The sequence below is a fragment of the Cenococcum geophilum genome (assembly GCF_001692895.1).
Source record: "Cenococcum geophilum 1.58 unplaced genomic scaffold K441scaffold_4, whole genome shotgun sequence".
Taxonomy (NCBI): domain Eukaryota; kingdom Fungi; phylum Ascomycota; class Dothideomycetes; order Gloniales; family Gloniaceae; genus Cenococcum; species Cenococcum geophilum.
This window is the reverse complement of record NW_027137562.1, coordinates 5,256,337-5,270,859: the sequence shown is the minus strand read 5'-3', so window position 1 is coordinate 5,270,859 and position 14,523 is coordinate 5,256,337. Positions and strand designations below refer to the sequence as shown.

Here is a 14,523-nt window from a genome sequence, read left to right as displayed (position 1 = left end):
ATTAGGTATATAGAATATGCACTCTATATTATAGACTAGACAAAAACCGCCTTCTCTAGATTCCGCCTATTATACCACGCAACATAAGAATAGCACTTTAATATTCTAAAGCTTCACGCTCTTACCTACTACCCCTACTACATCCGTAAGATAGGTAGCCTTACCAGTATAGATATTAAGCATAGTAAGGTTATACACAAACTTCTAGTAAAGGCATTTTTTAACCGTATAAATAAGCGCTCTAACTACTAGGAGCAATTACTCCATTATAATACCTAGTACCTCCAAATAATGGCAATAGAAGAACTTTGTATGCTTAAAGTAACGAAACCTTTATCGCCAGTAGATATTGCTAAGGTAGTTTATGCTATAACCCTAATATAACTAGTGGACCTAACTAATATGGGCTGGTTTATTAACCAGGACAACAGATATATAGCAGAAGAGGCTGGTATCCTAATTAAAATATAGCGCCGGGTATATTAAGTTGAAAACGAAACAGGGCTTTCTGGTTTTATTAAAGCACTAGCTGTGTTTTTATAAGAGAATCGTAATAAGCAGGATAGAACCTCTACTACTAATATTTAAATGGATTACAGAGAAGAGGATTCTTCTAAAGTAGGCTTATACTTTATATGCATCTATAACTTAGTCCAATATTAGAAGCGGGATAGAAAGAGCCTAGACTCTATAGCTAAAGAGTTTATCTAATACGCATATAATTGGCAGAGCCAAGGTAAATGGAGACGAGACTATATATAGGTGCAAGAGTATACGCAAACTGCCACTTCTGGGTAGATATACCCTCTTAGCGGTATACTTCCTGGAAAGGCTTAACTAATTATTACAGTTATAGACAAAGAAAGGTTAAACTCACAGGGTAGGTGGCTTTAATATATAGGTGTTTTGGTTAACCTGCTTCATCTTAAAGATATAGGCCGCGTAAACGATTTTCACGGTATGGTGGAGGTAGAGCCATGGCAGCGATCTCTTGCAAAGTGCCAACGAAGTATTAGTGGACGTCATATTTATAACCTTTCATTAGTGCTCCATAGCGCGCATATAGTGCCATTAAAGCTTAGGTTAGAGCCCCAAAGCTTTTTTATTAATCCTTAGGTTGATTTTAATCAGTTTAATACATTATATAATAAAGATTTTCTTTTAAAAGGTAAATAAGCTGCTAATAAATATGCAAAGAGTCAAAGCCGTAAACGAAAAGCATAGTTATAAATATAGATTTTAATAAAAGCAATATATATAATATCTGCGATAAATGCAATAATGGCAATAATATCTATTTTATAGCTATAAGCTGGCTTATTGCTGCAATATATATAGTATTGCGCTCTTTTAGCCATAGCCATTTAAGAATTGTAATGGCTCTAGGCTTTAGCGAATATAGCGGAAAGCTAGCCCTAGGCCCCAAAAACGCTTTTAGTAGAACTAAATTTCCTACGCCACTCCCCGTTTTCCTAACGTAGAGCCTACTAGGAGGCCTTTAGGATTTTAATACCCTAATGGCAAAAAATGCAATAATAGTGATAATATTTATTTTATAGCTATAAGCTAGCGTATAGCTCTAGGGGGTTAGCTAATATGGCAGAAAGCTGGCCCTAGGCTCTAGGGGGTCAGCTAATATGGCGGAAAGCTAGCCCCGGGCCCCAAAAACACATTTAGCGAAACCAAATTTCCTACGCCACTTCCCGTTTTCCTGATGGAATACGTATTTATAGTATATTAAAGATAAAAAGCGAACTAGGTATTAGCTAAAGAATAAGCTAAGCGTAATAGGATTAAACAGCTAATAGTTAGGAAAAGTAGAGGCCTATAGAACTAGGGGGAGCTAGTAGTAGAGCCTTAGACCCTTAAAGGAATTTAAGGATAATACCTAAATTTATAAGTTAAGTGGCAAAATTAGCAGTTTAAAGCATTAATAGATAGTAAAGCAACGCGGAACTATATTTTATTAATAGTAGTTAAAAAAAATAGGATTACCTTATAGATAGAAGGAATAACCTTACCTATTAGTTATAATTTTAGAAGATCTAATAGCCTATAGAGGAGGGATTATTAATCTTAAAATAGGACCTATTTAGATAACCATTAAAGGAAGATAAATTAAGATATCTTTTAATATCCTATTACTAGGACGGGATAAGGTAGTATTAGGAATGCCTTAGTTATAGGAATACAATCTAAAGATTAATTAGATTACAGGTTAGGTTAATATTAGAAATACTTAATAATATAAGATATAATAGTAAACTAAGTTAGTATAATACTAAGTTAGAGCGATATATAAAGAGACTAAGCGAGGCTTAAGTTATATACTAAAGAGATACTATAAATACGGCAAGAAATTATAGAGCCTAAAAAGTAAAAAGCTAGCGGATTATATAGTATAGGACTATAAGATAAAGTTAGAACTAGGAATAAGTTTAAGGTTCTTCCTAACCTATAAGCTTACTTAAGAAGAGGTAGGAGCACTTAAGGAGTTTATCTAGAAAATCTTATAGAAAGGATATATTAGACCATCGCAGTTATTAGTAGGATATCTAGTATTATTCGTACTAAAGAAGAACGGAAAACTTAGGCTATATATTAACTATAAATAGTTAAATAGCATTACTTAGAAGGATAGGTATTCTTTACCCTTAATTAGCGAAATCTAAGATTAGATAGGTAACGCGTAAATCTTTATAAAGATAGATCTGAGATAGGTATACTACCAGATTAGAATTAAGGAAGGCGATAAATAGAAGGTAGCCTTTAGATTAAGAGAAGGACTATATAAGCTATTAGTTATATAATTTGGATTAATAAATACACTGGTAATATTCTAGAAGCGAATTAATAATATATTAGGAGAATATCTTAATAATAATATTATCTACTTAATAACTAAGGAAGAATACGGGGAATATATTAAATGGGTTTTAAGGAGACTATAGGAAAAATAGATGCTAGTAGCAATTAAGAAATGCGAGTTCTTTATAAGAAAGACCAATTTTATTAGATTTATTATTAAATTAGATTATATTAGTATAGACCTAAAGAAAATTAAAGCTATAGTAAGTTAGTAAGAACTAGAGAATATAATATAGTTAAGGTTATTTTTAGGATTTTGCAACTACTATAGAAGGTTTATAGTATAATAGTTAAAGAATATTAAACCGTTTACTAGGCTTATAAAGAAAGCTATTTAAAGAACTTAAGGAGTTATTTACCTAGGAGCTAATTCTTAAAATCTATTAACTAGGATTAGACACGGTTGTAGAAATGGATATATTAGATTATATATTAGGAGTATGCTTACTATAGAGGTATAAGGACGTATAGCACCTAGTAGTATACTATAGTAGAAAGATAACACTACTAGAATTAAACTATAACGTCTATAATAAGGAGTTATTAGGGATAGTTATAGTATTTAAGAAATGGAGAGCATTCTTATAAGGCGTAGAAAAACTATTTATAGTTAAGATAGATTATAAGAACCTAATGGGGTTCCTAATAATAAAAGAATTTAATTAATAATAATAATTCATTGCTTAACGTCCAATTTAGATCCTTATTGGGCCTACGCGGACTACTCCTTATTTACATGTGGGGAGAAAACTCTATTTAAGAAAAATGAGAAAACCCCGTGATCCATCTCCCCGCCTTTTAGGACTCGCCTACTTAGCGCCTATAAGTCGCCTATAGTGCTCTACTACCTTACTATTTAACCTTCTTAGGAACTACTACTGCCGTAATAAGCCTACGGATACGCTAGTATTATAAACTATTACTCTACTACTGTAGAGTTACTAGGGAGCACCTGCTGCTTGCCCCCTTGCCTTTTATTACTATTTCCCTTATAACCCGGAACTGATTTAGCATATTTTAACTAATAAGCTACTAGGTAACCGCCTTAAGGCCTTTTTATATTAAGAGTAGTGTATTATAGTTCTCTATGCTAGCTACTAAGAGCATTATTTCTTAATTGGTGCGTAGGGGGCATAGCAGTATTACGTGTTTTGGTGTTTATTTTGGCCAGCTATATTTATATCTTAAGCTACCTACTAGGACACCTACTCAGTAAAGCTAATCTTTTAGTCCTATTATTCCTATTCTTAAGAGTATTGCTATTATATTTTCTGCCTTTATTAGGCCTTCTTAGAGCCCTTAGGTATTTACCCCCTATAGCGTTAACTATACTATAGCTTAGGTTTATCTTGCCTAAGTTAGCCTCTGTACCTTTAACTCCTATTTACCTCTTTAGCGTTAGTCTAACCAGTATTATATTGCGGTAGATAGTTTCCTAGCGTTCTTATATGTTCTACTTTAGCTCCTTTCTCTATCTTACTATTGTCTTTGCTAACCTCTTACGCGTTTCCCTTCCTCCTCTATATAGGCCTAGGCCCTAAAGCGGCACCATTCTTCTTCTGCTTTCTTTACCTATTTCTCTAATATCTCTTCCCTACTTTAGGGTTATTGGTTTATTCTCCTATAGGGCACCCTAGGGTCCCTCTATAGTTTACTTAGGCGTGTCTTAATATACTTTATAATATTAGAGTTACGTTTATTTTGCGTCCTTTATATTATAGCGGCTTTAATATATAACTATAGGGGGGGAATATTAGATTTCTTCTTAAGCAGTGCTGTAGCCGTTCGCTTGTACCCACCTGTAATATTTTAAAGGCAGGCTATTTAAACCTTTTAAAGTGGTTTAAGGAGTAATTTAGGGGGGCCCTTCTTAGTTTCTCTAATAGCCTAAATACTGGATTTATATATTATAGTTAGCCGGACGACTGCTATATATAGTAGGCGTAACCTCTAGAAGTATAGACCCTATATAGAATTAACAATCCTAGATAAAGTAATAAACTATACTTAGCCTTTATAGGCCGCTTGCGCTATATATACGCTTTACTAAAGCTTGCTATCTACCTATACTTTTAATACCCTTAGGCCCTAAACTGGTTAACCCCTAAAGCCTTAAATGCGAATTATATGCTGGAGATCTGCAAATTGGTTACGTTTTCTTATAAAATAGATTAGCTGGTATTTCTTTAGTAAGAATTAAACTCTATAACGTTTTGCCTATTCTATATAAGTATTATAGGCTTTCTCTAGTATTCTGCAATTTTCTGCGGCTGTTAGCCCGTATATAATTAGGTTTATATTATTAACGAAGCCTATCCCCTAAGTCGCCCCTTCCTTAAAGGAGTTAAGTAGGTTGCTTATAAAGAAAAGGAAGAGTATAGGCAAGAGGGGTAATCTTTGTAGTATTCCTGTTATAACTATAATAGGGGGGCTCTAGTATCCGCTAAAGACCAGTAATGTTTCTTTCTGGCCTATAAACCCTTAGACAAATTATATAATCCATTTTAGGAAGCCCTTTGCCCTAAGGATATATAAGAGACGCTTATGGGGTATATTATCGTAGGCACCACTAATATTTAGGCTAAGCATTAATACTATAAAGTCCTTTCGCATCGCCTATGTAGATTTAATGGTGGTAGCGAGTAGCGTAAGTGCTAATAGTGTTAAGCGGTTCTTTCTTACCCTTATTTAGCTTTATAGTAGTAGGGCGTATTCCTCTGCTGTGTTTACTATATATTCCGCTATTACCCTTTCTAAGATCTTACTAAGGGTATTTTCTAAGGTAATAGGGCGGTAGCTTCCTGGGATTAAGTAATTTGCTTTGCCTTCTTTTTATAGGATAACCGTTATTATAGATCTTCCGAGTTGTAGGTAGTAGCCTATATCAAAGTATGCTCTAGCTATATCTATAAGCTAAGGTGCTATAAGTGGCCCACAGGTTTTTAGGGCCTTATTTAGAATCCCATCTAGTCCTAGTGCTATATTATTTAAAAGGCAGCTAATAGTTCTAGCTATTTCCTTTATTATTATATCGCTGTTAACCTATAGGCAAGTCACTAGTGTTTTGCCCATAATATTACTAAGGTCTACTAGAGCTAGTTAGGGGAAGAACCTTTCTATAAGGATCTTTACCTTTTTATTATTGTCGTTTATAGCCTATAATTCTTCTGCTCTTTATAGGGGTGGTAGGTATAGGTCTTCTACTAGGCGCCCTACCTTTTTCTTTACCTATTTTGCTATAGTTTAAAGGCCTTTATTATGGGGGAGGCTTAGGTTAGAAGTATACTTATTTATAAACCGTCTCTAGTTATTCCTTACTTCTTTTTTTAGGGTATTCTTTAGCTGGTTTCTTATATCTTTATATCGTTTTTTATCTTTAGGGTTATAGCTATTTATATATTTCCTTCTTGCTTATTATTAGCTGGTAACTAGAACTATGTATTATGTAGACTATACGTATTACGTATAGGGGCCCGGTTTTAAGATCGGGCAGTGCTCTTTTAGCCTATTTTTAATCGCTACCTAGATCCTTTCTAGTCTTTGGTTGATTTCCTTAGGGGTAGCTAATAAGCCTTACTTGTTTGGTATTGGGTGGATTTCTTCTAGGTTTTAGAGTTATTATTTAACTATATTAAGGAAACTATCTATCTTAAGCTTCCTTATTGCGTATCTTTTTCTATTTAGTTATGCTTTAGTATCTAGGTCTAGCTATATCTAGATAGGGATATAGTTTAGAATAAGTGCCCTTTTTTTTTTAGGGTTATACCTTTTAAGTCTCTAGTATAGGCCTTCGTCTATAAATGTAAGGTTAATTATACTTTTAGCGGTGCCTCGTTACCATATAATTGCTCCTAGGGGGGTGGCTAGCTTAAGGCCCTAGATATCTATAGCTCTTAGTAGGTACTTTAACTATTAATCTGTAGCAATATAGATGCCCCCCTACTGTAGGTGGTAGAGGTTTATGTCTCCTAGTAGGATAGACTCTATACCTTTAGTTTTTAGTAAGCTTATTACTAATATAATATTCTCTGTTTATAGGACCCCTTTAACCCTAGGGTTATATACATTAATAATTTGTACCGGTCCCCTATATATTTGAATTGTTATAACTGCAATATTTAGGTTAACTGCCTGCTATGACTATAAGGACAGGCTGATAGCCTTGCTAATTATATAGCACACGCGTGTGGCTACTTTTAGTTTATATAGGAGCTGGAATTCTTAGGGGCAGTATATTAATTATGTGAAGGTATTATAATATAGTTCTTATATAGCAAGGATATAGTGTTTCTCTAGGTCTAGACTATTTAGTAGGGGCCTTACAAGGCGGTAGTTTATATTGCTATAGTTATACTATATAATGGATAGGTAGTAGACCCCTAGTAAGGGTCCTTTAACTCTTTTTTATTCCTCGCTTCTTCTATTTCTACTTTCTTTAGGATATTTAGAGCTTCTATCTCTTATATCTATACCCTGGTTACTACTTATTTTATATAGAGCTTTCTATTCCTATGTTTTGTATTCCTATTAGCGCTTTTATATCTAAATCTATTACTATTACTAGTTCTTTCTCTATTCTTACTGGTTAGCTATATACCCTTTATAGGTCGGCTGCGAATGTTATATTTACCGTATTAAGTCTAATTCTTAATTATTCTGGTCTTAAGCCTACTATCGCTGTTTATAGGGGTCTTCCTATAGGGTATTCTCTCCCTTATATTCCCTGTGACCCTTATGTTTCTAATTAGTCTGGTAATGTTACGCGGCGTCGCTTCTGGCCCATTAAGGCTTGGGATAGCTAGCCTAGCCCTTTAGTATTAAAGGTAGGAAACGCTAGGAAGGCGCCTACGTCCCCCTAGCTTATTACCTATTATTTCTATTTATATAACCTAGCATACAGTTATTCCTATAGCTATTAAGCCCTTACCTTCCGTCTCCTGTATTTAATGTAATCTTCTCTCTCCTACGCCTTATATATGCTTTGGTGGCAGTTCGCGTATTTTATTTAGTCTTAATTTAAGTAATATCTTATATCGTGGGGGCCTGTATAGTGGCCGCAGTATACCTATACTGCGTATATAGATTAGGTGTGTCCCTATTATATATAACGATAGCATTATTCTAGGCGTAGTCTATAGTTATAGAGCCTTATATTATATATAAGGCCATTTATAATTATTCCTTTTTAGATAAGGAGTTTTTGCATTCCTAGTATATATGTGCTAATAATAAGGGAGCTATACGTTCGTCCGGCGTCTCCCTAGTAAGTCTTTAGCGACCCTTATATTCTCTTATTATTTTTATTATATACTTAGTTTACATTTTCCTGTTAAAGCTATTAGATTCGGGTGATTTTAAGTCCTAGTATAAGGCGTTCCGTTTGTCTTACTATCTCCTATATAATTGCTATATTATCCGCTTAGCGTTCCTTTTCTACCCTAAGGCTTATAGGAACCGCTAGAACTTTAACTAGGTAATCCTTATAGAGTACTTTTATACTAATACGTTCTCCTAGCCTATCCCCTACCCTTACGGCTTGTTCCTTTACCTATTAGTCCTTTAGGGTAACTTTAATATCTCTGCTTTTAAGGTATTAAACTATAACAGCGTTATAGACCTCTTTGCGTATCTTTATAAGGACTTCTATTTCTAATTATCCCCTAAGCCCCTCTACTTATTCTATATTTAGTTATATTATAATTATATACCTAGTTATTAACTTAAGAGGGGTAGGTTCCCTATACTGTAAAAGCGCAGCTACGGCGGCCTAGGTGCGGTTCGCCGGTAAGGGGGGGTTATGCTTGTTTTTAATTTTGCTTAGCCGTTAGAGGATTTAATTAAGGGTTTACTAGAGGGGCGCCTAAGGTTTACTAGACTAGCGGAGCTATTCTGCTAGCTATATTAGTTTGTTATAGTTAACGGTTACTCCCCTATAATTCTGGATACTAAACGCGTCTAATAGGCTTTATATTTTATTAGATGCCTTCTTAATAAAGGTATTTCCGCTTTATAGTGTGGTATTCGCCCATCTTTATTATAGAGGGCTATTGCTAGGCGTAGTTCTAGCGGTCGCGCGCGAGTGCGAGCCACCGTTATTTAATGTATGCCTCCCCTACGATACATGCATCTTAGGGGGATTCTCTAGGTGTTTTTCAGGGTTCTTTTGGTTGGTTTTGGTCTTTTTGGGCCAGGTGCAGCAAGAGCTTCTTTTTTTTTGGTTAATCTTATAGCTTAATTACAGAGGGCCTTTAGGGCGTTAGCCGTGCGGTTTACAGTTAGAAGGCGGTTAATTAGCCCTATTAGTTCGTCTAAGGTCTCCTCTATTAATGCTAGCTTATTTAGCTAGAAGTCTAGCTCTTTAAGGATCCGTAGGTCAAGCTATTCGGGATAAAGGAGGGCGCGCGTCCAATATTAGGTCTTTAACTTATCCTAGAGTCCTACGTCTTATTCTCTTTAGGTTAGGGTATTAGCCTTAAAGTTTTACTTGCTAGAATAATATATAATTATAAAGAAGAATTAGAAGAGTATCTTAGCCTACTAGGCTTATTATTTAGTAAGCTACTTTATAGTTATAAAGTACTCTAGGGCTTTATAGTCTATATATATCTTAATCCAAGAGTTTATACCTTTAAGCTCTACGCGCTATTAGGAAAGTAATTAAATAATAGCTAGCATTTCTTTATTATATACTTCGTAGTTACACTTAGCTAGGTCTATTGTTTTTTTTTTTTAAAAAAAAAAGCAATAGGGTACTATTCGCCGTCTAGATATAACTATAATAGGATTCCCACTATAACCCTATTAGAGGCGTCCGTTTCTAGTATTAATTTAAGGTCTAGGTTATAGTAATAAAGGATTAGGGAAGAGATAAGCCGATCTTTTATCCCTTTAAAGGCTTCTATATAGTTATTATTAAAGATAAAGGGCGTATCCTTCCTAGTTAGTTATATAAGAGGTTTTACTATAATTCTATAGTTGCGGATAAACTAGTAGTAGAAGTTATAAAAACTAAGAAAGGATTGGATTCCTTTTACTATATAAGGGGGCTTTTAGTTATAGATTGCTTCTACCTTCTTAGGGTTAACCTTAATTCCTTCTATAGTTACAATAAACCTAAGGTATTTTATACGTTTTACCCTAAACTTATATTTCTTAATATTAACTTATAAGCCTGCGTTTTGTAGTCTCTCTAGGACCTTTTTAATATAAACTTAATGCTTAAGTTCGTCGTCTAAGTATATAAGAATGTCGTCTAGGTATACTATATAAAATTCGTCTAGGTAATTAAAAAGAACGTTATTTATATACCTTTAGTACGTAGCTAGCCCGTTTATTAGTCTAAAGGAAAGAACCTTATATTTATAGGAGCCATAACGGGTACGGAACGTAGTTAAATCTTTAGATATAGGGTCTATCCTAATTTAGTGGAAAGCTTAACAGATATTAAGTTTAGTAAAGATCTTTACCTGGCTTAGACGTATAAGGGTCTTATTAATTAATGGAATAGAATACCAATCCTTTTAAGTAATAGCGTTTAGCTTTTAATAGTTAATGCAAAAGTGGAGGCCTTTATTAGGCTTTTTTACAAATAGGATAGGGGAAGTAAAAGGGGCTTAACTTAGCTTAATAAACCCTTTATCTAGGTTATTAATTAAGTACTACTTTATTACTTTTAGCTTATCCGTTAATTGTTAGTAGGGGAGGCTATAACCTAGTAAGTTATTAGCTTCTAATTAAATCCTATAATTATACGTCTAGTAAGGGGGTAACTTATCTAAAGCCGCCTTTGAGAATGCATCCTTATAATTTATATAAATAGTAGGAAGAAGGCGTTTAACTAGTTCCTCGTTGGTTTCCTTAGCTAGCTCTTCCTCCCTATTATTAATAATTTAGTTAATCTTATATAGGCTCGTTGTAAAGACCTTATTATCCTTCCGGTATATATTAAAGTGGAACTCTATAGCGCTAATTACGGTAATATTTACGGTGGGGGGGTTATATAATAATAGGGGCGTATATAACTTTGTAGACTTCTAGGGCGCTAGCGTTATTATTACTCCTTTTAACTCCTATTATATCTTTTAGAGGTTATCCCTTATATCCTATTAATGCGTTCTTTTCTATACTAGTTAGATCTGCGCGATTTAGACGTCGTTTACGTCACTATCTGTCCCGCTTCCGTACGTAGAGTCCTCTTTAAACGTAGCGCTTTAGGAGAGTATCTTTATTAGTATAAAGTTCTTTCTAGCTTTGCGGCGGGCGTCTTTTTAGGCAAAGGCTAAATTACGGGCTAGGACATCCTGCTGGTAGATAGGGTTAGCCCTTATAGCTAGTATCTTATAGTTAGTTTAGATTTCCCTAATAAAGGAGGGCAACCTTAGACTATTCTCTAGCCAGATAAACTGTCTTTATTATATATTTAACTAAATATTAAAATAGGACATCTATTTTTGTCTAAGGATTATATTATAGGACCCTAGGTCTAGGATATAAAAGGGGATACCGTATTAGCGTCGTCTATTAAGAGCGATATATAACTTTAAGACGTAGGTAACGGGCTAACTGGCTTAGCTATTATAGCCTTTTACCTAGATAGGCTTCTCTAGTTAGATAGCTTCTGCATTTAGAAACTTAGCAACATTATTTATATAGGCAGTATTTATAAAGGCAAAGCTATTTACTCTAGTGTTAATAAGGGCGGTTATATTAACTCTATATCTATTTTAAAATACTATATATAGAACTATAAAATACTTTCCACCTATTAACTAACTAAAATTAATCTCTTTAAGATCGATAGGGTACCCTAGGGGAGAGTCTTTCCCTAGGGTTCTTTTTTTCCTAACTTATTAGACGTTTCTCCTTCCTCTATCTCCTTAATATCGCCTATATCCTTTAGCTCTAGGCAAGATAAGGTAAAGTAACCCTCCTTATCGCAGTTGTAGCATATAGCTAAGGTAGGGTCGATTAGAGTATTGCGGCAACTACTAGTTAATAGTATGGTATATAGCTAGTTAGGCGTTGCTTACTAGTGCGTAGTTATAACCGCTTTTAGTATAAGAGCAGTTATAGCTTATTTTCCTACTCTAGCTTTTATAGGTGTGGTTAGCGAGTTCTAATCGCTATAGAGTTGCCTCTACTAATTAGGACGGGCTTTAATCCGCTTTAGTTTTAAGTTTAATAATAGGTAATAAGTTATAAGTCTGTTATAAGTTAGTAGGTTATCTAAGGTTATAGCAATCTTCTTTTATAGCTAAATTGTTAGCTTATTATATAGGTCTAATCGGTAGTTCTTAAGGGGAACCTAGCCTTCTTCCGTAAGGTATAGGAATTAAGTCTAAAATTTAGCAAAAGGTTAGTTTAGTTTTATTATTAGGCAATTATAGTTATACCAGGCGTCCTATACTTTATTTAGGTTAACGTAAATAGCCGCTAGGTGCTATATTATTTTATTAACAAATATAAATTAGATAGGGGAATTATCCTTAAACTTAGCTTAAAGGTGCTGTTAGGCGTCCCTAGTGGTACGACTAAAGAGGTAGAGCATTTTAGCTTCTTTAGAAAGGAAATAGTTATAGTTAACGCGGAGCTTTTCTTATACCTAAATCCTCTAATTCTTAAAAGTAGGGTCTATCCTGTTAAATAGTAGTTAGGGGTTAAGGAGCTTAACGGACTTTAATTACTTTGTTATTATATCCGTACTCTCTAGTATAACGTATTTAGTAGAGTAAATAGGTTAGCTAGGGCTTTAAAAAGGGGAAGCTAGGCTATTTTATAAGGCCGTAAGGCTTTTTAGGATCTCTTATAGGGTCTCTTATATATTTCTTGCTTTAAGACAATTGGCTTCCTAGCTAGCTACAAGGGCGCGAATCTGCTCGCGTATATCTACAACATCATTATTATCTTTAATTTCTAATCCTAATTAGATCTCAGGTTCCTCTTAGGTAGAGGTAGCTCTCTTAAATAAGCTTACTTTAGGTATCATTATTAGCTTTCTAAGGTTCGTCGGTATTATACGCTTTAATTTTAATTCTAGGGGTATAGGTCTAGTCCTATCTAGCTTATAAGGTGGGATATTATCTAGGCCTTCCTAGGCAATATAGAGTTATTTTAGTGTCTAAGTATAGCACGTTGATGCGTCATTGCAGACGAAGTTTCCTTTGGGGTGGAATATTATTAAGGCCTTCCCAGGCAGGGTAGGGTGAGCTTAATATAATGTTACAGCTCGTATAAATACTTCTAAATTAAAGCTTGTAGAATGCTATATTACAAAGATACTAAGCTAAGGAGAAGGGAAAAAGGGGTCGCTAGGACTAATGTAAACAAATATATAGGGTAAGCCGCCAAGGCGCTAGCTCCAGGCGAGCCAATTACGGGTCGGCAGAATATGGCAGAATTTGGCAGTAACGTACGGTAGCGCCGTTACAGTCCTTAAAGCCCCCTTATAGGTAGGCTTTATATAACCCAGCTATAGTATAAACCTTAATAAAAGGTAAGTAAGTAACTGCTAGGTATAGCTATATAGAACAATAATATAGGCGAGGTAATTAATATTATAGTCTACTATAACGGGCTCTTTTAAAAGGTATATATTAGATAAAACTTACTTAAATAAATAAGGTTTTACTAATATCCTAAAGATATAATTAGATAAATAAGGAATATAGTTAAATAGATAAGGGGAGAAAGGTATTACTAGTAACTTAAAAGAATTATAAAGAAAGCTAGTCCTCCTCTAGAGAAGAACTAGTAATTAGTCTCTAAATAGGGGAGGTTAAAAAGTAATTATCCTTTAAATACGTAAAGCTCGCTCTACCTTTAACTTACCTTTAACTTACCCACAACTCTTATTTAATACTATTAATTAGATAATTATACGTTCTAGTTAAAAGCCTTACTAGCCTCTTACACCTGCAGTTTTTGCGTAGGGAAGTGGTTATTACTAAGTAAGTTATAGTTAATAAAAGAACTATAATAAATAAACAAATAAAAATAAAAATAGGCTTTGCTATTTCTCTAGGTAACTAAAGTATAAGAACCTCGGTTTATATAAGTAACTAAAAAGATCCTAAAGTAGATTTACTAGAATAGCAGTATAATATTTTTCCTCTTTATTATCTCTATAGTAATCCCGCAAGTTATCCCTATACTATTTAAATTGCAGCTATTAGTTATATATATTGCTAGAAATAAGCTTAAAAATAAACTTTCCCGCGCTATTATAAGAATTTAGAAAAATTTAACTGTTACTTTAATAATAAAAAGTAAAAAATAATACGGAGACTACGTATTAGGAAATAGAGGTTTCTTTATAGGTAAGACGCGCTTACTTTTTTACCCTAGTTTAGCTAAGACCTAGCCTTAACCTTAACTATAAAAGGCCTTCTCCCTTACTACTTTTACCCTTATACTCTATCTCCTCTTTTCTTTCCCACTACTGTGCTATTTTAAACTCTAGCTATTAGCTATAAGGTATTTTTTACCCTCTTAGCGTCTATATAGGTGCTCTACCTACCTTCCCTAATCTCTATATATTTTATACTAATAATTACTTAACGCTATAACTCTTCGGCCCTTTTTATAAGATATATTTATACTCTTTCCTAGTATTAATGCGTACTTCGGTTCTACCGTATTCCTTTTTTCTTCTCTCCT

At 34.1% G+C, this 14,523-nt stretch overlaps 1 protein-coding gene across 1 annotated transcript; it reads left to right on the top strand.

Moving 5' to 3' along the window:
• Positions 1–894: 894 nt before the first annotated feature.
• Positions 895–1,116, top strand: K441DRAFT_539950 (uncharacterized protein; the record flags this gene model as incomplete). Its single annotated transcript, XM_067642580.1, has 1 exon — positions 895–1,116. A coding segment is annotated over one exon (222 nt), but the record flags the coding sequence as incomplete, so codon positions are not given.
• Positions 1,117–14,523: the final 13,407 nt, after the last annotated feature.